This window comes from Mesocricetus auratus, unplaced genomic scaffold, assembly GCF_017639785.1.
Source record: "Mesocricetus auratus isolate SY011 unplaced genomic scaffold, BCM_Maur_2.0 Super-Scaffold_4256, whole genome shotgun sequence".
NCBI classification, from domain to species: Eukaryota; Metazoa; Chordata; class Mammalia; order Rodentia; family Cricetidae; genus Mesocricetus; species Mesocricetus auratus.
Genome location: NW_024429182.1, coordinates 17,742,910 through 17,767,966, shown reverse-complemented (window position 1 = coordinate 17,767,966; position 25,057 = coordinate 17,742,910). Strand labels below are relative to the sequence as shown.

At 44.4% G+C, this 25,057-nt stretch overlaps 1 protein-coding gene across 2 annotated transcripts in view; it reads left to right on the top strand.

Annotated features, from left to right (window-relative positions):
* Positions 1-25,057, top strand: part of Entpd7 (ectonucleoside triphosphate diphosphohydrolase 7) — a 43,267-nt gene that overhangs the window by 12,785 nt on the left and 5,425 nt on the right. For both annotated transcript variants that reach the window (XM_005063564.4, XM_021235259.2), the window contains 7 exons: positions 7,016-7,119; positions 10,967-11,023; positions 11,528-11,661; positions 16,282-16,448; positions 19,569-19,893; positions 22,464-22,549; positions 23,806-23,967. In XM_005063564.4, the coding sequence (XP_005063621.1) occupies positions 7,016-7,119; positions 10,967-11,023; positions 11,528-11,661; positions 16,282-16,448; positions 19,569-19,893; positions 22,464-22,549; positions 23,806-23,967 (1,035 nt within the window). The remainder of the gene's footprint in view (positions 1-7,015; positions 7,120-10,966; positions 11,024-11,527; positions 11,662-16,281; positions 16,449-19,568; positions 19,894-22,463; positions 22,550-23,805; positions 23,968-25,057) is intronic.

Genomic DNA, 25,057 nt, shown 5'->3' with positions numbered 1-25,057 from the left:
TGCCTGTGCCCAGATTTTGCACTGTCAGGCAGCCACATCTTTCTACCATTTGTGGCTTTGGGATCAGTGTCTATCTGAGATGACAAAGGGGTTCTGAGTTTGGATTGAGGGTGTGGTGGCAGGGGTGGCTGAGTCATGAAGCAGGTATGGTGAGGCCGTATTTGCACAAAGGCAGTACAAGAGTCATCCGAGGAACAGGAGTCATGCTGGGGCTACTGGGAGACTAGGGCAGCAACTGGTGAGTCCCTCTTCTCCCTGTTGCTTTAGATAGCTTTCTCGGCCCCAACCAGTTCAGTCTTTCCCACCTGAACCCCAAATTCAGCCACATAACCTTTATTGTTATTTTTTTGAGACAGGGTTTTTCTGTGTGAAGACCAGACAGGCCTCGAACTCACAGAGATCTGCCTGCCTCTGCCTCCCGAGTGCTGGGATTAAATGTGTGCCAGCACCTTAAGAATGCTGCTGGGGTGAATGCAGAACCTAACAAGGGAGGTGCTCTGCACTATGTCTTCTCCCCTAGCTATCTGTATACATTTTAAAAAGAGGGTTACTTTTATTTTGTGTATATGACTGTCTGCCTCCACATCCGTATGTGCACCATGTGTGGAACCCACGGATACTAGAAGGCATTGGTTTCCCTGGAACTAGAGGTTATAGAAGGTTGTGAGTCACTATGTGGATATCAAGACCCAAACCTGAGTCCTCTGCAAGAGCAGCCAGAGAGTCATCCATATGTACTTAAAACATTTTTTTAACACTATGTGTGTGTGTGTGTGCGTGCGTGCGTGCGTGCGTGCGTGTGTATGTGTGTGTGTGTGTGTGTACTACCTGGGTGTGGTTGTCTATAGCTGTTGTACCATTTTGAATTCCCACTGTCAAGGGTTCTTGTTTTCCACATCTCTGCAAGTGTCTGTCTTTTATTTTTCTGGTAATAGCCAGAAACAGGTGTGGGGTGGTCTTTCCCTGCAGTGTTGATTTGCATTCCCCTCCTGTGGACCTTAAGAAATCTTCATATGCCAGTTGGCTATTTGTTTGTCTTTAGAGAAATATCTAAAGATCAAGTCCATAGTCCCATTTTAAAATCAGGTTTCTTTCCAGAACACTGTATATGTAATAAATAAATAAATCTTCAAAAAAATCAGGTTTCTTTCTATTAAGCTGTAAAAGTTCTTTTGTGTCTTGAGGACTAACTCTTCATCAGATGTGTGGTTTGTAAACACTTCACTGTAAAGCTTGCCTTTTCCTTCTCTTGGTTGTTCCAGAGGATTCTTGCTTTAGTGTGTTCCCACTTGTGGATTTTAGTTTTGTTGCCTGTGCTTTGGTGCCATATTAATGAGCTCAGTGCCAATGTTGACATTGGAATTAAGCCTCCAGGAATGATCATAGTCTTATAAGCATTGGACATTTCTTATTAATGGAAATATTTTTCCTTGGTAAATAGCAGTTTGCTTTTCCACACATTAAAATTTCCTTACTTGGTGTTTCCTAAAACTGCAATAATCAAAACCCTAGCTGTTGATGTAGTGTAGTGCCCCGCACTGCTGTACTCAGTGAACTTCTTACCTCTCTGTAGACGCAATGAGTGGTTTGCTTTCTGGCTTTGTTATGAGAGGCAGATTATTTATATAGTCGTTTGTTATCATGGGAGGCCTTCTAGTTCTCTGTTTACAAAATTTGGTTTTGATTTTATAAGCCACACTTTACATGTTAAACCTTACATCATTATAGGAAGTCCTAAAAGTACATACACCAAACCAAACAAAACTGCTCATTCTGCCTCCCAGACCTTTCGTTTTGTGTTGGTGCCTTTTCTTTGTATATCTATTTGTAATTTCTACAAAGTTATAACCATCCTGTAATTTGCATTATTTGTTTGTTTGTTTGTTTGCTTGCTTGCTTATTTAAGACAGGATCTTACTGTATAACCTCATTCACAGAGATCTACTTGTCTCTGCCACCCAAGTGCTGAGATTAAAGGCATGGAGCACTATAGCCAGCCAAGACAGAGCTTAATGTAGTGCAGTCTGGTCTCTAACTCACTGTGTAGCTGAGGATGGCCTTGAATTTGAAATCTTTCTGCCTCTACCTTCCAAGTACTGCGATTAGTGCTAGGCATGTGTGTGCATGCTACTAGGGCTGAACCTAGGGCTTTGTCCATGCTAGGCAATATTTGCATGAGTGTTTTGCCTACATGCATGTGTGGGCACATGTGTGCCTGGTGCCCAAGGAGTTCAGAAGAGGACTTCAGATCCTCTGGGACTGGAGTTACAGATGGCTGTGAGCTACCATGTGGGTGCTGGGAATTGCACCTAGATCCTTTGCAAAGCAACAAGTGCTCTTAATCACTGAGCCAACTCCCCAGCTCCCGAAGTTTTGTTTTTTGAAGTCATAATATGCTTTGTTTGTGAGCTTCTGAAACCCTGGAAGAGAACAGATGGAAGAAGGTGAGGGCATAAGGTTAGGGTGCCAGGTCATGCAGTCTGTGGCTTGCCAGAGACCCTACCACCTAGGCTGGGGAAGAAACCCAGAATAAAGGTCAAAGTGGCAGGGCCAGCCAGCAGGGCTGCTCAGAAGAACATGGGTGATGGTTTAGTCACCATTTGTGTGTCTGAAGCAAAGTAGACAGTTCATGTCCTGGCATTGCCCTGCATTGCCTCTGTCTCAGAAGTTTCCATGGAGACGAAGCTCACTGTGTAGGTCCATTCCGTTTTTCTGTGGTTAGCATGCACGTGGAAGCTGAGTGTCAGTCTGTACTAAGTCGAGCATCTTTCATTTCTCTTTACTTCTTTTCTGATCGCTTCTCAGTAATGCTTGTGTCCACTTTGGGCTAATGCAGTCAGGGTTGCTCTAAGGAAAGTCAGTTGCAGACATGCACCTTCCCATAACTGCAAGAGCCTGCTTTGTATGACTAATCCTTGCTACTTCACTAGTATTTGCAAGTAGTGCTCATGAATCATTTGGATTGCATCTGAATATATCTGCAGTAGGTTTTACTTCTTTACCAACAATCAAGAAGATTTTTTTCTACTTCCATTTTATTTTATAATGGAAATACCCTTTAAAATTACATAAAGGTATTTACAGGGTCTTATTTCACTTAATTTTAAACAAATTTTTGAGATTAATATAATTACAACATTTCTTCCTTCCCTTTCTTCCCTCCAAACCCTTCCATATATTATATCCCTCTTTACTCTCCTTCAAATTCATGGCCTCTTTTCTCATTAGTTGTTACTGTGTAGTATATCTTTGCACAAGTATGCTCCTAAAAATAACCTGCTCAGTATGTATAATGTTACTTGTGTGCATGTTTTCAGAGCTGACCATTTGGCACTGGACAGCCAGCTGGTGTGCTCTTCCCGGGAAGGCCACCTCTCTTGCTGCCAGCTTTCCTTAGAGGTCTGTGGTTCTTTGTTTAGGGTTGAGGCCTCATGGACTTCCCCATTCACTTTGGCATGTCCATTGGTGTTATCATTGTTCAGTTCGTGTTTTGGAAGTTACATTGGGGAGGTTTTGCTGTTGTTGTTGTTTTTCCACTGTAGGAAATTTCAAATATGAAAGTTTGGAAAGAGAGAGGACAGTGAAGCAAGTTTCCTCTTTAACCTACGGCTCTGTTGAGTATTTCTCAAAGTTTAAAGTAAAGAAATGATGTTGAAAATAAAAGTCGCATCCCAGTGCAGTATATGGGGAAGGTTTTTTTGTTTCTTTCTTTCGAAAACTGTCTGTCTGTCTATCTACCTATCCATCTGTATCTTTTCAAGACAGGTGTTCTCTGTGTAGCCCTGGCTGTCTTGGAACTCATTCTGTAGACCAGGCTGGCCTCGAACTCACAAAGATCCACCTGCCTCTGCCTCCCGAGTGCTGGGATTTTATTTTTAATTTTGTGTGTCTGTGTGGGGATGAGTGTGCAGAGGAGAGATCAGAAGAAACCGAAGTCACAGGTGGTTGTGACACTTGTTGGGAACTGAATTCAGGTCCTCTGCCAAAATGGCAGGCATTCCTAATTTCCAAGCCATCTCCAACCTCTGTATATTGAAAAGTATATTGAAAATCTGTTCATGTTATCATGTAGAAATAAATTGACCTCATTCCTTTTAATATCAATATGGTATTAAATTCATTATTGAGATTCTCCATAAATTATTTAACTAATTCCCTGTGGTCATCTTATTTCCCCATATTATTATAAAAAGTAATATTATGATTGCCTTTTCTTTATTACTTGAACTATATTTTTAAAAGCATAGTGGCTTACGGTTGGAGAGATGGCTAGACAGTCAAAAACATTTGTTCTCGGAGAGGACCCAGGTCCAGTTCTCAGTACCCACATGATAGTCACAACCACCCATAACTCCAGTTCCAGGGGATGTGATGCCCTCTTCTGACCTTCATGGACACCAGGAATACATGTGATGCATATACATATATTCACGTAAAACACTATATACATGGAATGGAATGAAATCGTACCTAAAACGAAAATTTGTTGAAGTATCCTGACTGAACAAAAGGTTAACCACATACAAACTTCAGCAAAGTAATACAGGCCGTTTATATCACAGACAGCAGCACAGACTGGTGGCCATCCTTCTGTGTCTTCACCAGGTCCAGCAAGCACTCGTCTGTGGGTTTGCTAAGAAGCATATTCAATCTGGAGAGATGATAGCCCCTTTTAACCCCTGTAAACTTGCTGTACAACTTTATTATGTATAATGGTTAATGATTTAAAACAGTGTACATGAGATTGTATTGGAACATTAGTTCCTCAAGTATAATTCTGTCCTTTTAAGTAGTAGCAATCTTTTTTCACTGAGTCATGTTGACAGTTATCTGACCCAGTAGACTATTCCTGTAATAAATAACTTAAAAAAGCCAAGATTGGCTGGGGAGAGGCTCAGTTGAGAAAGTACCCGAGTGTGGATTCCCCAGCCAGGTGTAGAGATGCATGACTAATCCCAGCACTGGGGCTGCCGGGCCAGCCTGTCTACCCAAACCAGAAAGTTCCAGGTTCACCGAGGAAACCCTGTGTAGAAAACAATAAGATGGAGGGCTAGAGAGATGGCTCAGTGATTAAGAGCATTTTTTGCTCTTGCAGAATTCTTGTGTTCAAACCATTTGATGGTTCACAAACATCCGTAACTGCAGTCTCATGGAATCTGATGTCTGTCCTCTTCTGCTCTTCATGAGCATCAACCTGCATGTGGTACACATGCCTACATGTAGGCAAACACACACAAAATAAAATGAATAAATCTAATTTTAAAAAAAAGGTAGGGACCAGTTGAGGAAGACACCCATTGTCAACTTCTGGCTTCCACATATGTACATTGTACACACACACACACACACACACACACACACACACACACACACACACACACACACACATGGCCTCCACATATATACATGTGCACACACACAAGGCCTCTACATATGTACATGTATACACACATATGGCTTCCACATATGCACATGTGTACACACATACAACTTCCACGTGTATACATTGTACACATATGTACATGTGTGCATACACACCTCCCCATAGGTACATGTATTTGCATGCCTGTATGAACACACATGCACACATACATATGCACGCACACACACATGCTGCACTTGTGCACATGTACACATTTACACACACACGGGCACAGTGCAAATCTAAGATGACTACTAGTCTCATTTTAACTAATTTTCCTTGATTGGTTTTGTAATCCTTTTTTATTTTTACTTTGTCTAATAATCCTAGGAAAACATTCAAAACCTCGGAAGAAATGCCTATATAGATACAAAATTTCAAATGTCACCCTTGAAGTGGATATTATTATGACCTTTGGGTTCTGAACCTCATCTGGGTTTTTCAAATGATAAGATTTTTATAAAGAAAAAAAAGCCAACCTTTGAAACATGGAAAAGTTAATTGTTAGCTCATATAAAAGATTATATAAAAGCTTGTGGAACTCACAGCAGAGTTCATGTGGTCACGTGAGGCATTGTTTGTCTTGTGTGAGATCTGAGGGTGAGTTTGTGTCCTGTAATTGACATCTTCCTCTCATAGTAGTTAGGAATAATGTAGTTCTGAGTATTTTACAGCTGGTGAATCTGTGTTGTCATTTCCTGTGACTTACTTATACCTTCCCAGAGGCATACAGTTACAGCGTTATTTAAGGTGAAGGAACTCTAGCTAGCCTGAGCATTGCAGACATGGCTCAGGCAGGCTTTCCCCTTCTCCCCACTCCCTCTACCTTGCTAAAAACCCTTGATTATATCCTAAAGCTAGCCTCCAAGGTCTAGTCCCTTACTTGGCCACTTCCTCCTCCTGAGGCTGACTACCAAAGTCCAACTATCAAAGTATTGAAGTCCAGCAATCAAAGGCCCTCCTTAGTTTATCTAATTAACATTCCCAGTTAAAATTAAACACCTCATTCTAGGACAGGGTTTCCCCTTTTTATAAACCACCATTTGCCTATGAGCCGTGTCTGTCTCCTTTCTATTCAAAGGCAGTCATTTGTCCCCCTTCTGGGACAACTTCCCCTTCCCCTTCTTCCTGGCTCCCTTCCATTTCTCCCTTGGCCTCTGTCTCTTCATCTTTGTCTCTTATTTTCTGCCCTTTCTCCCTCTGGGACAAATAAATCTCCTTTGTGCGGAGAACTTGGTCTTGGGGATCCTGAGCTGATACTGGTTCCTAAGTAAGGGATGTTGCCTTTGTGTGGGAGGCTGTTTGGATGTGGTTTGAACTTCTGAAGTCAAAATAGGAACCAAAGCGGAAAAGAGCTAGACAAGCGGATGGGGTGGATGGAGAGGCAGTGTAGAAGACGAAATGGAAGGGCAGTTTGTGAAAAGAGGGCTTTGTTTTCTTTAAGAGATGGGGCTCACAGTGTTTCCCAGGCTAGCCCTAGGCTCCTGGACTCAAGCACTCCTCCTGCCACAGCCTCCTGGGCCACTTTGGTGCCAGGTGAAAAGATGGTTGGTTAATAATTGACGTTGGGATTTTTTTGTTCTTCTTTTGCAGGCAGCAGTTGGCTATCTTGGCTGATTTAGTGAAAGATTTGCCGTTGGAGTTTGACTTCCTCTTTTCACAGTCTCAGGCCGAAGTGATCTCTGGGAAACAGGAAGGTACTGGGCTGGCAGGGTAGAGCTGAGTCTCCTCTGAGCTGGTCAGGGTTAGTTTCCTCATCAGGTGCTTGGGATTGCTACGTGTGTCCGATTTCCACTTCCCTGTCAAGATTGTCTTGATTCAGCTGTAGAGTCTGTTTGTACATCCTGCACTAGTAGTCTGTTTCAGATGCTGCTTCTAGAAGCCTCACATTTATATATGGTTTTAACTTAGCAGGAAGCACTACACCTAGTATTTAATGGTGGTTCCAAAGGATCTGTCATTAGTCAATGTCACTTTTGGAAACATTCAGTTCTAGGAATTATGAGGAGTTTTTCTAATTTAAATGTGAAAGCAAGTTATTACATTAAGGTGTGGCAAGACCTTAATTCAGGAAATGATTAGGTTGAGTTACTTTTGTTCTGCTTTGGGCTTTTCTTTTATTGTAATTACTATATAGTTTTGTTGCTTCCGTTAATATATCACTGCATTGATATTTTCATGTGGTCCAGGCGTGTCCAGAATGATCAGGTGCTAACTCTTCTTTTCTGCTTTTGAGACAAGGTCTCACTCTGTAGTCATTGCTGCTCAAGAACTTGCTGTCTGTCTTAAAACTTAGAGCAACCCTCCTGCCTCTGCTTCCTAGTGCTGTGATTACAGGCATGCATCAACATGCCCAACTATTCCCCTTTTTTTTTTTTTTTTTTTGTGAGTCAGGGTTTCTCTGTGAATCCCTGGCTGTCTTGGAACTCAATCTGCAGCCTCAAACTTAGATCCAGCCTATTCCCATCTCTTGAAAGAGGTGATCATGGGGCTAGGAAGATGGTTCAGTTGGTAAAGTACTTGCCACAAGCATGAGGACTTGAGTTAGGTCCTTCCACACTCACAGAAAATGCCGTGTGTGGTGACACATACCTGTAACCCAGAGCTGGGGAGGCAGAGGCAGGGAGTCCCTTCAGTTTGCTGACTAGCCAGCCTTGCTGAATTGCCGGGAGACCCTGTCTTCAAAGCATAAGGTGGAGAGTCACACACACACACACACACACACACACACACACACACACACACACGTGCGACTAAAGAACATCATTTTAAAGGGGGTGATTTTATATGTCTTCTAGTTGCAGCCCACTAAATTAAAGCTTTGACATTACCGTTTGTATTTTCCCATGTGTATCAGCCAGTGGCCAGTCTGGGACTGGGTGATGAACTGCACCACTGTTCAGTTCCTAAAGCTGTGAGTATATTGTGTAGGTCAGATCCATGCATGTGTTTATTCGCAGCTTCGCTCAGTGTCCTCACAGCTTTCCTGACATTTTTTGCTTCCTGGGAGCTCTTGTCATGGTCCTCTGGTCAGGAAATAGGCTTTCAGTTTGTCTACTCAGCCAAACTGTGATTGCATCTGCATCCAGAACCAAGTGGCTGGGGAACCAGGGAGAAAAACAAAAGCAATGCATATTCCCCATGTGCCTCAGGCGATAGCTCCTCTGACCAAAGAGAATTCCTTTAGCACTTTAGGTATCTGCCTATCTGTACCTTGTCTGACAGAGGCAAGCCAGGCCCAGTGTGGTGGCACAAGCCTGTAATCCTAGTACTTGGACTCAGACAAGAGGATTGCCCCAAGTCTGAAGGTACTTAATGAGGTGAATTGCAGGCCAGCCCTGGCTACAGAGCAAGACTGTCAATAACAAAATGGAAAAGTCTGGGAAGATGGCCCGTGGTGAAGTTTTTATGGTGTTTGCACCAGGGGCTGACCTTGGATCCCCAGGCATGATAGCATGTGCCTGTAAACCCATCCCCGTAGGGCAGACATGAGAAATCCTGGGGCTTGGGGGCCAGTTGGTCTTGCTGAGTTAGTGAGCTCTGTTCAGTGAGTGACCATGTCTCCAAAAAGTAAGATATAGAACAGTAGCGGAAGATTATACACAGATACACACACACACAGACACACAGGTATACATGCACAGATACATACATACACACACACACACACACACACACACAGACACACATCACCACCACCACCACCAACACCAACAACAACAACTAGACAGACAAGCAACAACAAATCCCCCTGGAGTTCCCACCTACTGCCTCCGACCCTTTGGAGTCTACTTTCCTACTTTTTGAGCTAGAAAGCAGTCTGGAAGTTTTTCTATCCACCCCTGATACACTCTTTATCTCAAACTGCTTTTGAGTTGAAGCCAAGGAATACCTACGGGGGGGGGGGGTGAGAGAGTCTAGTTTGGGAACATTTTACTTTCTTGCCTCTCTGTGTCCACTTATTTCAGTAGGAAACAGGTTTCTCTGTCCCACCCCGTGCAGGCCTATAGTTCAGTTACTAACCAGCTCTGACATTTAAATGAACCCATTTCTGTTAATCTATTTATTACCATATGGTCTGTGGCTTACCAGTCCTCTGGCATTTGTTCCTCAAGCAGTGGCCTTCGTCTCCCCTGACTCTGCCCCTCCTCATCTGAGTCCTCAGTTTGGTTGTTCCCCCTAACCTTACCCTGCCATGCCATAGGCCAAGCAGATTTTATTATTAACCAATGGGAGCAATGCATATTCACAGCATACAGGAAGACCATTCCACAGCACAGAGTTCTTACAAAACTGCTGTGTGTATTCCACCCAGAGATTATATTGGTGTCTTGGGGGGACACTGGGTTGGTGCATTCCCCCACTTTTCTCAGAAGCAACACCTGCAAGACTTTCCTCCCCCAGTGCCAAGATCAAACCCGAGCCCTCGTTCATGTTGAACAAGTGGGCTCCCACTAAGCTGCACCCCAGGACCCCTCCCATCTCTCTCTCAGCAGGGTCTCACCATGTATCCCTGGTTGTCTGCAACAAGTTGTGTAGATCAGTATGGCCTCATTCATAGAAATCCACCTGCCTCTGCCTCTGCCTCCTGAGTGCTGGGCCTAGAGACATATGCCATGGGCCTCGATGCACTTTTAAACTTTTCTTTTCTTTTGTTTTTTCAAGACGGGATTTGTCTGTGTAACAGTTCTGGCTGCCCTGAAACTCACTTGATAAACCAGGCTGGAGTTTTAAACATTTTTTTTTGTGGGAGAGTTGCTTTTTACAATTAGTTCCTATTCTTTGTAGAATTATTAGAAGTTACAAATTATTGTAGAAGGGAAGAAAATCACATAAGATGTAGGTGATTGGGGATGTAGGTAGTTAACATGTATGAGCCCCAGCTCCATTAGGGATGGGGTGGAGAGCAGTGTGCTAGATGGAGGGGGAGAGAGAGAGAGAGAGAGAGAGAGAGAGAGAGAGAGAGAGAGAGAGAGAGAGAGAGAGAAGATTTAAGGTCCGTGCACTATGAGTATGAAGTAGACAGGGATGGGAGAGATGACTCAGCAGTTAAGAACACTGGCTGCTCTTCCAGAGAACCTTGGTTCAGTTCTCAGCACCCACGTGATAGTTCATAACTGTCTATTCCAGGGAATCTGGCACCCTCACACAGAAGTACATGCAGGCAAAACATCAATGCACATATAATAAAAATAAATAAAAGTTTTTAAAAAGTATGGAGTGGAGGGGGCTGGAGAGATGGCTCAGCGGTTAAAAGCACTGACTGTTCTTTCAGAGGTCCTGAGTTCAATTCCCGGCAACCACATGGTGGCTCACAACCACCTTGAATGAGATCTGGCGCCCTCTGCTGGCATTCAGGCAGAAGGCTGTATACACAATAAATAAATAAAATATTTAAAATAAAATAAAAAAAGTATGGAGTGGAATATTATGGTTCTTTTTTTTTTTTTACTTTCCCAGGAAAAGAAGAAAGAAAGGTACCTTTGGGAGGGGTATGGTCCAGCAGTAGAGAATTATAAGAGGCCTTTTCCATTTCTTCCTTAGGAGTTTATGCGTGGATTGGAATTAACTTTGTTCTGGGGCGATTTGACCATGAAGATGGTAAGTCAGTTCTGCCCTGTGTGATTTTCCAAGGGCTGCAGCTTCTCTTACATGCTTGTTACGAGAGCAGACACACAAATCATCCAGTGTGTGTCTGCTCTCGTTCCACAGAACACATTAAAAATGAATCTTCCGTTGTTGTTATAGTTTAAACGTTATTTATTATATGTGCCTGAGGGTAGTATGCATATGCTGTGGTACATATGTAGAGGCCAGCATGCTAGAGTTGGTTCCCTCCTATCCCTGTGGACACATAGTTGAAATATTATATCTAAGCCATTTGAAGTAATTCTCTGTATGATGTACACTCGATAGTTAGATTCATTTATTTTAATTAATTTATTTTCAAGTTCAAAGCCAGAACTTTTGCCAGATAAGCCATCTTGCTGGCCTGGCAAATTTTTTTTTTCAGAGAGGGTGGGGGTAAGAAGGGGCTGGGAATGTCTTTCCCTTTGGACTTCAGTTTTATTTTTAATTATTTGACTCCTGTGTCATTGATTTCAGAGTCAGATACTGACACTTCCCTGGACTCTGCAGTGGGACGCAGGAGGACCGTGGGGATATTGGACATGGGAGGAGCTTCTCTCCAAATTGCCTATGAAGTCCCTACCTCAGCCTCTGACCTTCCTCCCAAACAGGTATTTTGCCTTGTGTGGAAATTCAGTTAGAAATGCCAGAGCTGGTGAAGGAAGGTCCCTCTTTGAAGCTGTACTGCCTGGGACTGGAGTTCTGGATCTGTTCAGATAGTTGCTAGCTTCTTTTCTCTTCTCTTCTCTTCTCTTCTCTTCTCTTCTCTTCTCTTCTCTTCTCTTCTCTCTCTTCTCTTCTCTTCTCTTTCCTTTGTTTTCTCTTTCCTTTGTTTTCTCTTTCTTTTTCTTCCACTTGGTAGATGTGGGTCTCACTGTGTGGCCCTGACTGGCCTTTGACTCATTAAAGGCCTGTGCCTGTCACCACCCTGGCACTAGCTTGTATATCTTGAACAAGTTACCCCTGAGTCTGAGTGTCCAAGAGGCATAATAGTATCTATCTTACAGAGTTGTGAGGAGATCAGTGGGAAGTGCTTAGCAAGTGGCCCACTTATGATAAGTGCCTGATACATGTTAGCAGTTATAATGAATACTGTGTATCTTTGGGGGTGCCTGATACATGTTAGCAATTATAATGAATACTGTGTATCTTTGGGGGTGCCTGATACATGTTAGCAGTTATAATGAATACTGTGTATCTTTGGGGGTGCCTGATACATGTTAGCAATTATAATGAATACTGTGTATCTTTGGGGGTGCCTGATACATGTTAGCAGTTATAATGAATACTGTGTATCTTTGGGGGTGCCTGATACATGCTAGCAGTTATAATGGATGCTGTGTATCTTTGGGGGTGCCTGATACATGTTAGCAGTTATAATGGATGCTGTGTATCTTTGGGGGTGCCTGATACATGTTAGCAGTTATAATGGATACTGTGTATCTTTGGGTGTGCCTGGAGAGTAAATATACAGGTCAGTCCTGGATACCATTCCCTTCCTCTTCCTTTCCTTCAGCTCTAATGCTGTTTACCTATGTGTTCATGTGTGTGGGGATACACACATTTGTGTGCACATGTATGCGGATGTCGATGTGTCACCTGACCTTGTGTCACCTTCCTCCTTGAGACAGGGTCACTGAATTTAGAACTTGCCTGTTAGACTGGCTAGTCAGCAAGCCCCAGGGGTCCCCTCTCATCCCCAACCCTGAGATTATAGACATGCACTGCTACTGTGTGTGCGTGGCTGGGGGATGGGTGCTTGGGTAGTGAGAGTAATATGGAGATCCAAGATTGACAGTACACACCACTCTTCCATGTGAACAGTAGGGACCAAACTCAAGCCTTTGCATGGCAGGTACTTTACTGAGTCCTCCTAGTCCCTTAAGAATGCATTTGATGCTAACTTTTATTTTTCTCTTTGTAGCTCTGCAGATTAATCTCAGGGTCCTGCAGATGCTAGGCAAGTGCTGTACCAATGGGTTGCATCTCCAGTCAAGAATGTATTTTTAGGGAGAGGATTCCATTATAGAGAGAAAGAGAAGCCTCTTTGTCTGTCTGTGTTTTGTTTGTTTTGTTTTTTGAGACAGGGCTTATCTGTGTAGTTTTGGAGCCTGTTCTGGAACTCACTCTGTAGATCAGGTTGACCTTGAACTCCCAGAGATCCTTCAGCCTGTGCTGGGATTAAAGGCGTGCACCTCCACCGCCAGGCTCTGAGAAGCCTCCCTTTTTAAACGTGACGTATACACAGGAAATAGGCCATGCTAGTTGCATTGCCTCCAGAAGTCAGTGAGTCAGCCAGCGTCAGGAAGTCCTGTAATTTGATCTAAATCAGTGGCTCTCAACCTGTGGGTTTCAATCCCTTTGGGGGTTTGAACAGCCCTTTCCCAGGGGTTGAATGACAAACATCCTGCATGTCAGAGAAATACATTACGATTCATAACAGTAGCAAAATTACAGTTATGAAGAAGCAATGGAAATAATTTTATAGTTGGGGGTCATCACAACATGAGGAACTGTATTAAAGGATTGCAGCATTAGGAAATCGGAGAACCACTGATCTAAATGATTGTTTCTCCCCCTTGGTGCTGTTGATATTTGGGGCTGAATAGTTGTGTGTGGCTAGGTATACTACAATGTTTAGTATTGCCGATGGTTGAGACCCTCGTAATAACAGCTGTGAGGACATAGGGACCAGCAGGGTCAGCCCCATTTGTGAAGGCTCGAACAGGAGCCGTGCTGTTTCCTGTTCATGGAAGGTGATCTGTTTGCCTGTGTGTAGGATCAGAGTTAAAGCTGAGCAGAGATGTCTCCCGCGTCACAGTGTATACAGAGGCACAGAGAAGGCAGCAGAGTCTGGAATGTCCCAGGAGTGCTCAGTGGCCTGATCTAGGGTAGGAGTTTCAGGGGAAGGTTCTGGGGAGAGAGGATGGAATTGGATCATTAGGAGTCTTGAGTGTTGTCAGAGGGGACTTGGTTTTAAGTTCTGTTGCTTGTAAAGATCCAGCGAAAGTTTCAAGCAAGGCGTCATATGAGCGTCAGTTCCAGTTAGGCAAGCTCTAAGGTCCTTCCCAACTAAGTTTTGTGGTCACATTGGCTGTGTGCTGGTCTGTATTTTAGGAAAATAATTTTGGTGTGAGTAGGAATGTAGGTGAGAGTCTTGAGTGAGAAGTTTCAGGGTTCAAGTAGAGAATACAAATGGAACTGGACAGAAGGGGATACATTTCAGCAAATATTTGGAGCAGAAATCCAATTATATTTAGCTAAGTGGGTGTGGTGGTGTGAGAAGGACAGGGACAGATCAGCAAAAGTCCTGATGGTCCAGGCTGGGGAACGAGGAGGCTGAAGAGCCCAGTGAAGAGAGGAGAATTCGGGGGAAGAGCAGGCAACAGAGGGTCCTGAGCCGGGGTCACAGTGAATGGTGGGATCCTGAGCTGGGATCACAGCATCTTTTTGATGTGTAGCTCTGAAGTCCTAAGGCTTCGTGAGTTAAAATGATTCACATCTGTGGTCATTGAGTGTGAGGTCTTCAGTGACTTGTGTGCACAGGTTTAGAGAACAGCAGTGGAATACTTGACAGCACAAACCAGGCTCAGGCCCAGCCGTGCAGTCACTCAAAGATGCACGCATGCTAGTGCTTGGTTAAGAAGCAAAGACTGCGCAGCATTGCATGGAACACAGAACGTTTCAACCCTGCCACAAGGAAACTCTATAGTCCTTAGCAGTTATCTCCCATTGTCCCATCTTGCCATCACCTACTCTCATCTAGGGATCTGCCTATGCTGGTATTTTCATATAATGAAATCATACAGTATGGCCCTTTACGTCTGACACCTAGAAAAATGTTCGCAAGGTAATGGACATTGTGGTGTGTGTCAGTACATCACTGGTTTTGGTGGCTGAGTAACTGTCCATTGAGTCACCATTCCACGTTTCATTGATTCATTCATCATTGGATTCATAATTGAGTTGTTTCCACATTTAGGCTATTATAGATAGTAGTGCTGTGAAGATTCATGAACACACTTTTGTGAAGACATAAGTCTTTAGGTCTCTTGGGTATAAATCTAGGAGTAGAGTTGCTAGGTGCAGTAATATGTTCACAAATTAAAAACACACAATCTAAATAGTTATTTTCACTTTGCAATAATTTGTTTTTAAAAATTTACATGAGAAGCACATTGGGATGGTCATTCATAGTGGGGGTAGGGCTAGGACTGAACATGAGGATGGACAGGAATGATTGGACCAGAAGAGGGGCTGTGCTATGGATTGGAGGATGAGCTCAGGGACATAATTTAATCTCAGCACTTAGGAGACAGAGACAGGTGAATCTCTGTGAGTTTGCAGCTATCCTGATCTACATGCTGAGTATCAGACCATCCATGGCTACACAGTGAGACCCTGCTTGAAACAAAAAAATAAAAAACACCAAACAACAAAACCTCCCTTATTTTGAAGATAAAACTGAACTTTCCCAAAGCCCAAACCTATCGCAGGAAATGGTAAAGCTTTTTGAATAGTTCTCGACAAAGTCATAAAATAGTTCTTACGATGATCTTTGTTAAAAGATTTTTTTCTAGTTATGAAAGGAGTAGTTCCCATAGTAGAGAACTGGAAAATACAGAAGTCCATACCAGAAAATGGCATCAACTATAAATGATCCCACTCCCCTGCGTCAGCTGCTTCTCTCGTTGCTCTCACAAAATACCGGACAAAAACAAGAGGAAGAGTCATTTTGGCTTCCATTTTGAGGGGACACAGTTCATCATGATGGGGACGGCATGGCAGGGGTGAGACAGCTGGTCACATGACATCTGTAGTCAGGAAGCAGAGAAGGGTGAATGCAGATGTTCAGCTGCTGTTATCTCTTCATTCAGTCAAGACACCAACCCTTGGAACTGTACTGCCCTCATTCAGGGTGGTCCCCTCTTCGGTTAAACCCCTTGGGAAATGACCTCACATACACACACACACACACACACACACACACACACACACACACACACACACACACGGCCTTGCTACGAACTCAGATTGTCTTTGAATTTGTGATCCTCCTGCCTCAGCTGCAGGGGTGCTGGGATTACAGGAGTGCATTACTGCGACTGGCCATGAGATCGGAAGGCAATTTTAAAGAGCAGTCACAGAAATGGAGCTGCGTGGATTCACAGTGCCACCATTTTCTAGAATGGAACTAAAACCCTTTTTTTTTCCTTGATGTTTTGTTACAGGAAGAAGAGGCCAAGATCCTGTTGGCTGAGTTCAACTTGGGCTGTGATGTGCAGCACACAGAGCACGTGTACAGGGTCTATGTCACCACCTTTCTGGGCTTTGGAGGCAACTTTGCCCGGCAGCGCTATGAAGAGCTCGTGCTGAATGAGACGCTTAACAAAAACAGGTACCGATGACACGGAACCCTCATTTCCACCAGACTGCAGATGTTAGCAAAGAGTGACTTCCTGCTACGATGGCTAAGCTCCTCCTTTTCTGCCACGTCTCGGCCTCTGCTCTGCGAGGGTGCATTCTGTTCTGTAATAGTAAGGACTTTGCTGTATCCACAGCCACACCTGACATCATGAGCTCTTTGTGGCTAGGAAAAGTGGATTAGCTTCTCAGACGTGAGAGTTACGTTTGCTCATGTGCATTAAAGTTAACAAGTACACACAGTTAAATTTGCCTTTAAAGTAGTGTCCAAGTTTTGAATGGTCAGTTTTTCACCCAGAACTGCAGAGATCACTGATTTCCTTAGAAAGGTTTTATTTTTACTCATGTGTTTGTGTATGTGCTTGAATGTGTGGAGGTGTCTGTAGGCATCAGAAGAGGTCATTAAATTCCCAGGAGCTGGAGTTACAGTTGATTGTGAACTGCCCATGTGGGTGCCAGGAACTGGTCTTGGGTCCTCTTCAAAAGTGGGACATGGTCTTAGCCGGGCGTTGGTGGCGCACGCCTTTAATCCCAGCACTCGGGAGGCAGAGGCAGGCGGATCTCTGTGAGTTCGAGGCCAGGCTGGACCGACAGCCTCCAAAACAGAGAAACCCTGTCTCGTAAAACAAACAAACAAAAAAAGTGGAACGTGGTCTTAACAGCTGACCACTCTTCAGGCCCAAGATCACTGATGTTATGTTCGATTACCCTCAGGCCATAATGAATAGCTCTGAAGTAATTGTTCTTATTTGTTTGTTTTGATTATTTTAAAGTTATTTATCATTGTGAGGAAGATACAATAAACAACGATTCTTTTCTATCAAACAATTATGTACATCCATTGGTTTAGCAAGAAAAACTAACCTAAAGAGGCACCATTGTATCCCACTTGTAGTAATTTCTCCATAGCATTGTCGTAGATTGAGAGAATGTTGAATACTGTCTCATCAGCCTTTTTAATGATTTAAACCTCCATCACTGAGTTAGTGGGCTCTGGTGGATTCAGGTGTTCTGGAAGATTGCATGAACATCCGCAGAGTGTTTTTGTTAGTTCGCACAAGCTGACTTGAACTGGGGCATTCAGCTCCTGCTGGTGCTGTGATCATTGGAGATCCCTGGCTTTTCAGAAAGCTTCCCATAGGTGCCAGTTCATTCCTTCTTCAGTGGCTGCTGCACTCCCAGCCTGTGCTGTGCTCCAGCCTGTGCTGTGCTCCAGCCTGTGCTGAGCTCCAGCCTCTGCTGAGCTCCAGCCTCTGTTGTGCTCCAGCCTCTGCTGAGCTCCAGCCTCTGTTGTGCTCCAGCCTCTGCTGAGCTCCAGCCTCTGTTGTGCTCCAGCCTCTGCTCCACTCCAGCCTCTGCTGAGCTCCAGCCTCTGCTGCGCTGTGCTCTTCCTTCTGTTGCTCCTGCTGGGCTGCATCCATCCACTGCCTTGGTGCTTTCTGGCCAAGCTCTGAAGTTGTCTACTTTAGGATTGTTGAGGTCAAAGTGTGGCTCCCATAACTGCCAGTCTACCAGATAAACCTGTCCTCCTGGGACGGTTCTCACTCCCTGCTGAACAGTCTGAGTTTTCCTTGTAGGTAGTGACATGTCTTTAAAATAGTTGGATTCTGTTTATTCCCAGGCATTCTGTTGTGTCGCCCCTTCCCGTGTCCTCCTTCAGTTTCCAATCGTTCTTTAGGCTTCCCCCGAAAAGTGCAGGAGTTTATCTGTCTACTTACTAACTGCTAATGAACAGCTAGTGCAGTTAGCAGTGGTCTCCATGTGACTTCTATCCTTGGCCAGACCTGCATATTAATCTCCTTAGTAAATGAGAACACGTTTGCTAGACAAGTATAGACTGGAGAGGTAAAACTGTATGATACCAGTAGTCAAGTCCTGTCCCTCCCCTCCCATTTAGCAGCTGAGGGATTTGTGGGCTAGTCCCTGGAGCTGTCACTGTGTCTGCTCTGTCTGCTGTCCCAGCACCACTCACTCAAGGCCAGATGCTGTTACTGTGGCACGGCTGGGTTCCCTCTTCAGGGAGCTCTGTCTGAGTTCTTCCCACTTTGTCTCTTCTCAGGTGTGTGTGTGTGTGTGTGTGTGTACACATGTTGATATGTGTGAATGTGGGCATGTGTTGGTCATGGGACACTTGAGGCCTTGGGTCAGTCCTTACCTTCACCTTGTCGACAGCAGGGCCTCTCATTTTTGTCCACTGTCACCACTCTGGAAGTGGCGGGGCCTGGGAGAATGGAGCTGATAAATGAAGTAGACTGAGCGATCGCCAACTTTATTCAGAGCCTCAGACAATTTATACTCCCAGGGTTAAGAAAGGTCACATGAGTTCAGGCTGTACACAGTCACAAGGACAAGCCACACGTGGCAAAAAAAAAGCATGTTTTCCATAGAGGCATATAAAGGATAGTTTAAACATTTATTGAATAACAGCAACAAGCAATGTTGAGTGAACTGAAGTAAACTCACTCCTGTCTGCTACACCTGGGAGACGGTGAAAACAGTCCAAGAACAGTTCTGTGTTTTGAAGAAACTGAGGTCACAAGACTCTTGTCTTTTTTTCTTGGAGCTTTTTCACAAGCACTCAGAATTCTCACACGAAGCCATTCCTGGACCATATTCTGTTAGTCTACTGCTGGGCGCACCAGGCTCTCTGGGAGTTTTCTGTCTGCCTCCCATCTCCCTGTCAGGCACTGGCTATTCCATCGGCTCTGAGCATTCAAACCCACAGACTCACACTTGTTGAGTGAGTGCTGTGTCCACTGAGCCATCATCTCTCCAGCCCCCAGCTGTGTGTTCAACAGGAAAATCCCTTGTGCATTTCAGATGTGGGAAGGGAGACTAGCAGATTCACAGCTCCTGTTAGACTCTACACTGGGAAATGTGATGATAGGGTTGAGTAAAATCCATCACTGGTGCATCTCTTCTTGCTAACTTAATTGGCCTAACTTTAATATGTGCATGTTGCTGCTGCATAGTAATACTGAGTCCTTGTTGCTATGGTTGTCATTGAAAATCAGAAGGTATTTGTGAAGTGAACTTAGTTCTCAGAAGAGGTCAGGGTCAACACTCTCACATTCTGTTTTTGTCATTGTGACAGATTGCTGGGCCAGAAGACAGGCCTGAGTCCTGACAACCCATTTCTGGACCCCTGCTTGCCCGTGGGACTCACAGATGTGGTGGAGAGGAACAGCCAGGTCCTGCATGTCCGAGGAAAGGGAGACTGGGCCACTTGCAGGGCAATGCTGAGCCCCCTGCTGGCCCGCTCCAACACCAGCCAGGCCTCGCTGAATGGCATTTACCAGTCACCAATTGACTTCAACAACAGCGAGTTCTATGGCTTCTCCGAGTTTTTTTACTGTACAGAGGACGTGTTACGCATCGGTGGCCGCTACCACGGGCCAACATTTGCCAAGGCTGCCCAGGTAATTCATTAATAATCACAATGACTCATGCTGGCAGCTGCCATTTAGTGGATGCCTGCCTTTGTGCCAGGCAGTGAACAAAGGGCTTTGCATGCATGATCTCACTTGAGTCTTTATAAGGGCCTATGAGGCCTCATTTTATAGAGGAGAAAGTGACCTCAGAGGTTACGGGACCATCGCTGCTAAACTGCCTTCTGGTTGATTATGTTAGGTTTCCATGGATGTATAATCACTGGGGTATAAAATTGTTCTAATGGTGCATAGTTAGCTTTTCTTCCAACTTCCCTAATGCTTATACTCAAAGATCTTGTCCGTTTTCCCCTTTGCTAGGTGTCTGGCTTGTAAGGTCCTCTTGGTGGACGGGTCTGTTTTTCTTCTCTTGGTTTGAGAGGCCAGAGTTGGGGCTGCAAAGATGGCTGAGTGGCTAAGCAATTGTTGCTCTTCCAGACGACCAGTGTTCAGTTCCCAGCATCCATGCTGGGTAGCTTACAACAAACTGCTGTAAAAATCTAGCTCCAGGGGCCCTAATGCTGTTTCCTGGTCTCCTGGGACAACCCCCCTCCCCCACCCCATGCATGCATGAGCACACACACACACACACACACACACACACACACACACACACACACAAACCAAAAAAAAAAATCTTTAAAAAGAGGCCAGAATGGTATAAGGTCATTGATAGGTGTTGTAAGCCCCAGTGATGGCAGAAATATTTTTCTAAGTGAAAGACTAAAAATTCACCTTGCACATATATAGAACTTAAACATCTTACAGGCTCATGTCTGTAGTCACCAGCCCAGCTAAAAATTTGATCAGCTCTCTGTATTCCCTGCCTTAGTTTAGAGTCTGTGTTATTTAAGTGTTTTTTTTTTTTTTTTTTTTTTTTTGGTTTTGTTAATTGTTTTTGAGACAGAGTCTCACTGTGCTGCCCTGGCTAGCCTGGAACTTGCTATAGAGACCTCTCAAGTGCTGGGATAAAAGGCATGTATCATCACACCTGATTTTGTTAGTCAATTAAAAAAGATCAGTAAACCAGGCAGTGGTGGCACACATCTTTCATCCCGGCACTCAGGAGACAGAGGCAGGCAGATCTTTGTAAGTTCGAGGCCAGCCGGTGTACAGAGTGCATGCCAGCATAGACTCCAAAGCTACACAGAGAAACCCTGTCTCAAAAACCAAAAAAATAAAAAAGAAAGAAAACATCAATAAAAATAAAAAGATCACTGTAACAAAATACTTGCAATGTTGAACTTAAAACAAGTTTGTTTTGTCTCACAGTTTAAAGGTTCCAGTCCATAGCCACCTGGCCCCTTTGCTTTGGGCATATCATGGTAGAAATACATGGTAGAGCCGAACTGTTTACATCATGAGTCTGGGAGCACAGAGAGTGTAGAGGGAGCTAGGGTCCCATGATGTCTTTAGTGAGCTCCCTCAGTGAGCAGCTCACTAGTCAGTCCTCATTTAAGGACTGTGTTCTGCCATGTCCCAACAGTGCCACACAGGGGCCAAGTCTAATACATGAATCTTAGGGAACATTCTAGATTCAGCAGAGTCATGCCTTTGATTTTTATATAATTTTGGGATCTGTCTAAGAGACAGAGATGGAAAGAATCTTGTATTTTTTTATGCTTTCCTTTCTTCTTCTAGATTCCTAAGGTTCTCTTGGGTAAACTTCCAGTAGACCAGTTTCTGCTGTCCCACCCCAGAGGGAGTACTGGGGAGCTCCTGCTTCACGCCGCTCCTTCTCCAGCCGAGGGTCCCTTCTTCCTTACCTCCCACAGTTCAGGGCTCCCTGACTGGCCTGGCTTGGGTCTTTTTATTGTCACAAAGATGCTTCAGTTTCTGTGGTTTTGAACACAAAGGGCTCAAGCGATTGCTTAGCCAAGTCATTAGTGACTTAGGAAGTTTTCTGAGGTAAAGGAAGTTGTTCCTTGAGTTTTTAAAATTCCAGTTTTAAATAGTTGTCTTCTCGCCTTCCCCAGGTATGCTATCACAGTCACCACTCTTCTCATATTACCCATTGCCTTCCCGGCTTTATTTTCCACTCAACACTGCCGTCTTGCACACTCTCTGATGCCCATTTGTTTATTCTCTTACCAGTAGAATGGAAGCTTCATGGGGACAGAATATTTTTTTCCCTCATCACTTCATCCCCTGGCACATAGAGAGTATCCGGTGCCCAATTGTCAGATGTTCTTTGCCTAAGCCAACTGAAAGCAGTTCATTGAGAGTTGTGACTCCAGACAGGCTGATGGCAGCTACTCTCCTTGTCCGTATGAGTTCTCTACAGAGTGGGAGGGAACTAGTTCCCTGGCTTTTGGTATTATTCTTACTCCTGACCTTCAGGCTCTCTGATGCCTACCGGGCTCAGGAGCCAGCTTTCACCGTTTTGCATTAGAATGGAAGCCCTGGGAGCAGAGGAGGCATGGCATCGTGTTCAGTGGTCCAGTGTGCCTTTCATTTTCCTTGCTAAGATAGTAGTAACCCATGAGTAACTGGAAATGGAGCAGCAGTGTCTGGGGAAGTGGAGGATTTGCATTGCACTGTTTTCTCTGTGCTCGTTCCAGGATTACTGTGGCATGGCTTGGTCAGTACTAGCGCAGAGATTCAAGAATGGCCTCTTTTCTTCACACGCAGATGAGCATCGACTCAAGTAAGTAAATTTCTTTTCCGTTTTAGATATAGCCTTAAAACACCAGATTATAATGGAGAATCCTCGAACAGTAGAGATCAGATTTTAGGCTGAAGGAGAATTTGATTATTTCAGATTTTGGTTTTCTGAAGAATTGGAACCAAACAGTGAACCTGTTTCTGTGTCAGGAAACCAGTAGTTACCAAGGAACCCTCCCTCCAAGTGATGAATGTCAACAGTGATGACCTTTTTTATTTTAAACATTTTATTATAGAAAATTAGCTGAGAAGTAGTGTCTTAGGGTTTCTATTACTGCGAAGAGGCACCATGACCACGGCATCCCTTATAAAGGAAAACTTTTAATTGTGTTGGGTGCTAACAGTTGAGAAGTTCAGTCCATCATCATCATGGCAGGAGTCAAGGCAGCGTGCAGGCAGACATGGTGCTGGAGAAGGAGCTGAGAGTTCTTACATCTTGATTTACAGGCAACAGGAAGTGGTCTGAAACACTGGGTGTGGCTTGAGCATATATGAGACCTCCAAGCCCACCTTCACAGTGATAGGCTTCCTCTGACAAAGCCACACCCATTCCAACAAGGCCACATCTCTTATTAGTGCCATGCCCTTTGGGGGCCATTTTCTTTCAAGCCACCACAAGTAGAAAGAATAAAAATGTAACTATTACTGAGCTTCAGCTTGTTTTTCAAGGATTCATAATCTTCCCAATTGTAAATGTTTAGTTTGAAAAATTCAAAGGTACCAGGCATAGTGGTACACACCTTTAATCCCAGAACTCAGGCAGAGGCAGGTGAATCTGAGTTCAGGGCCAGCCTGGTCTACAGAGTGAGTTCCAGGACAGCCAGGACTACAAAGAGAAAACAAAACAACAACAAAAAGAAGAAAAAAAAAAAAGAGAGAAAAGACAAAAATCAAAGGTGCAAACAAATAAAAGATCACAATGAATCTCTCTACATCTGTCACCCAGCTTCCCTAATGACAGTAACTCCTGCCAGTCTGGTTTTTCATTTATGCAAATCATGGATGTTGTACGAACACATCCCTGATGTTCCCTGAAGACAGGGATCTTGAAAATCAAAACAGAGAAAAACAGCCACAGGGTCAAACTTGGCTCTACCCAGAGGGGAGAAGGCAAAGCAAGGAGAGGCTGGTCACTTGACATCTGACAGAAAGTGTGGGTTCCTACAAAGGGGAATGTATTACTGGTATATTTTCTTCTTATTTTTTTAAAGCTTAAGGAACTTCCTTCTCGCCACCCAGGTATCAGTGTTTTAAGTCAGCTTGGATGTACCAAGTCCTGCACGAGGGTTTCCACTTCCCCTACGACTACCCAAACCTGCAGACAGCGCAGCTGGTGTACGACCGAGAGGTGCAGTGGACACTGGGAGCCATTCTGTATAAAACCCGATTCCTGCCTCTCAGGTAACGCCAGACTAACCAGGCTGGCCCTTGACCTCAGGATGTTAAGTCGATGCCAGAACAGATTTCCCCAGATAGCCACCCTACTCCTCCACACTCAGGAGACTCCATTGTCCCTTCCATCTGAGCCACTGTTCCAGTCAGGTGCAGAGACAGAGAGGTTGAGCTGACTGTTCTGGAATCCCTTCCTTGCCTTTGCCATTTCAGAAAGAGGATTTGTTCTCCTCTAACAGATCAGTCTTTAGGTTTGGGCTCACACTAAACGCTTCTAGGATACGTACTGATGACCTAAAATGTGAATCTTAAGTTAGTCTGGAAAACAAATTTGACGTGGAGTTGGAGGAGGCTGTCTGGGCAAAGCACTCTTTCCTAGTGGACAGAACCATTCCAGAAATGGTGTCGTTGACCTGACACAGTCTGTGGTGGTCCAGCATTAGAAAAAAGGACCTGGCATGGTTTTAAGATGGGTATTTTCATCCAGTTGAGGGACACCCATCCTTGCTGCTATGTGTAGTAAGATATTGGGACATGGTGGCCTCGATCCTGGGACAGGCTCAGATAAAGCAAGTTGTGTCTTTACTCTCTTGTGCCTGATCTTCCAAACTCTGTCATCAGGAACCAGACAGGGACATGTGTGAGGGAAGTCGGCTGTGTGGCTCTGTGGGGAACTAGACAGCACTCAGGAGACAGAGGCAGGTGGATGTCTGTGAGCTGGAGGCCAGTCTGATCTACAGTACTGAGTTCCAGGATAGCCAGAGCTACATAGACCCTGTCTTAAAACAGCAAAAACCCCAAAAAGACGCAAACAACAACAAAAGCCCCACAAATCAACAACAGCAAAAAAACAAAACAAAACAAACAAAAAACAACAACAGTGTCTCCACCTTCTGCAGCATCTGAACTCATGGGGCTCCTCCTCCTGTAGCCCAGGCACTGGAAGGTGCAGGAGGACTCAGTCCGCCCTTGGGCTAGGGATGTCAAGCTTTGCTTGCTCTGTGCAGCCGGTTTCATAGGATGTTTGAGTGAATGGATAAGTGGGATGAACCCACATGGACCGTTCAAATCACAGCAGATGTTTCATTCTGAAACTAAT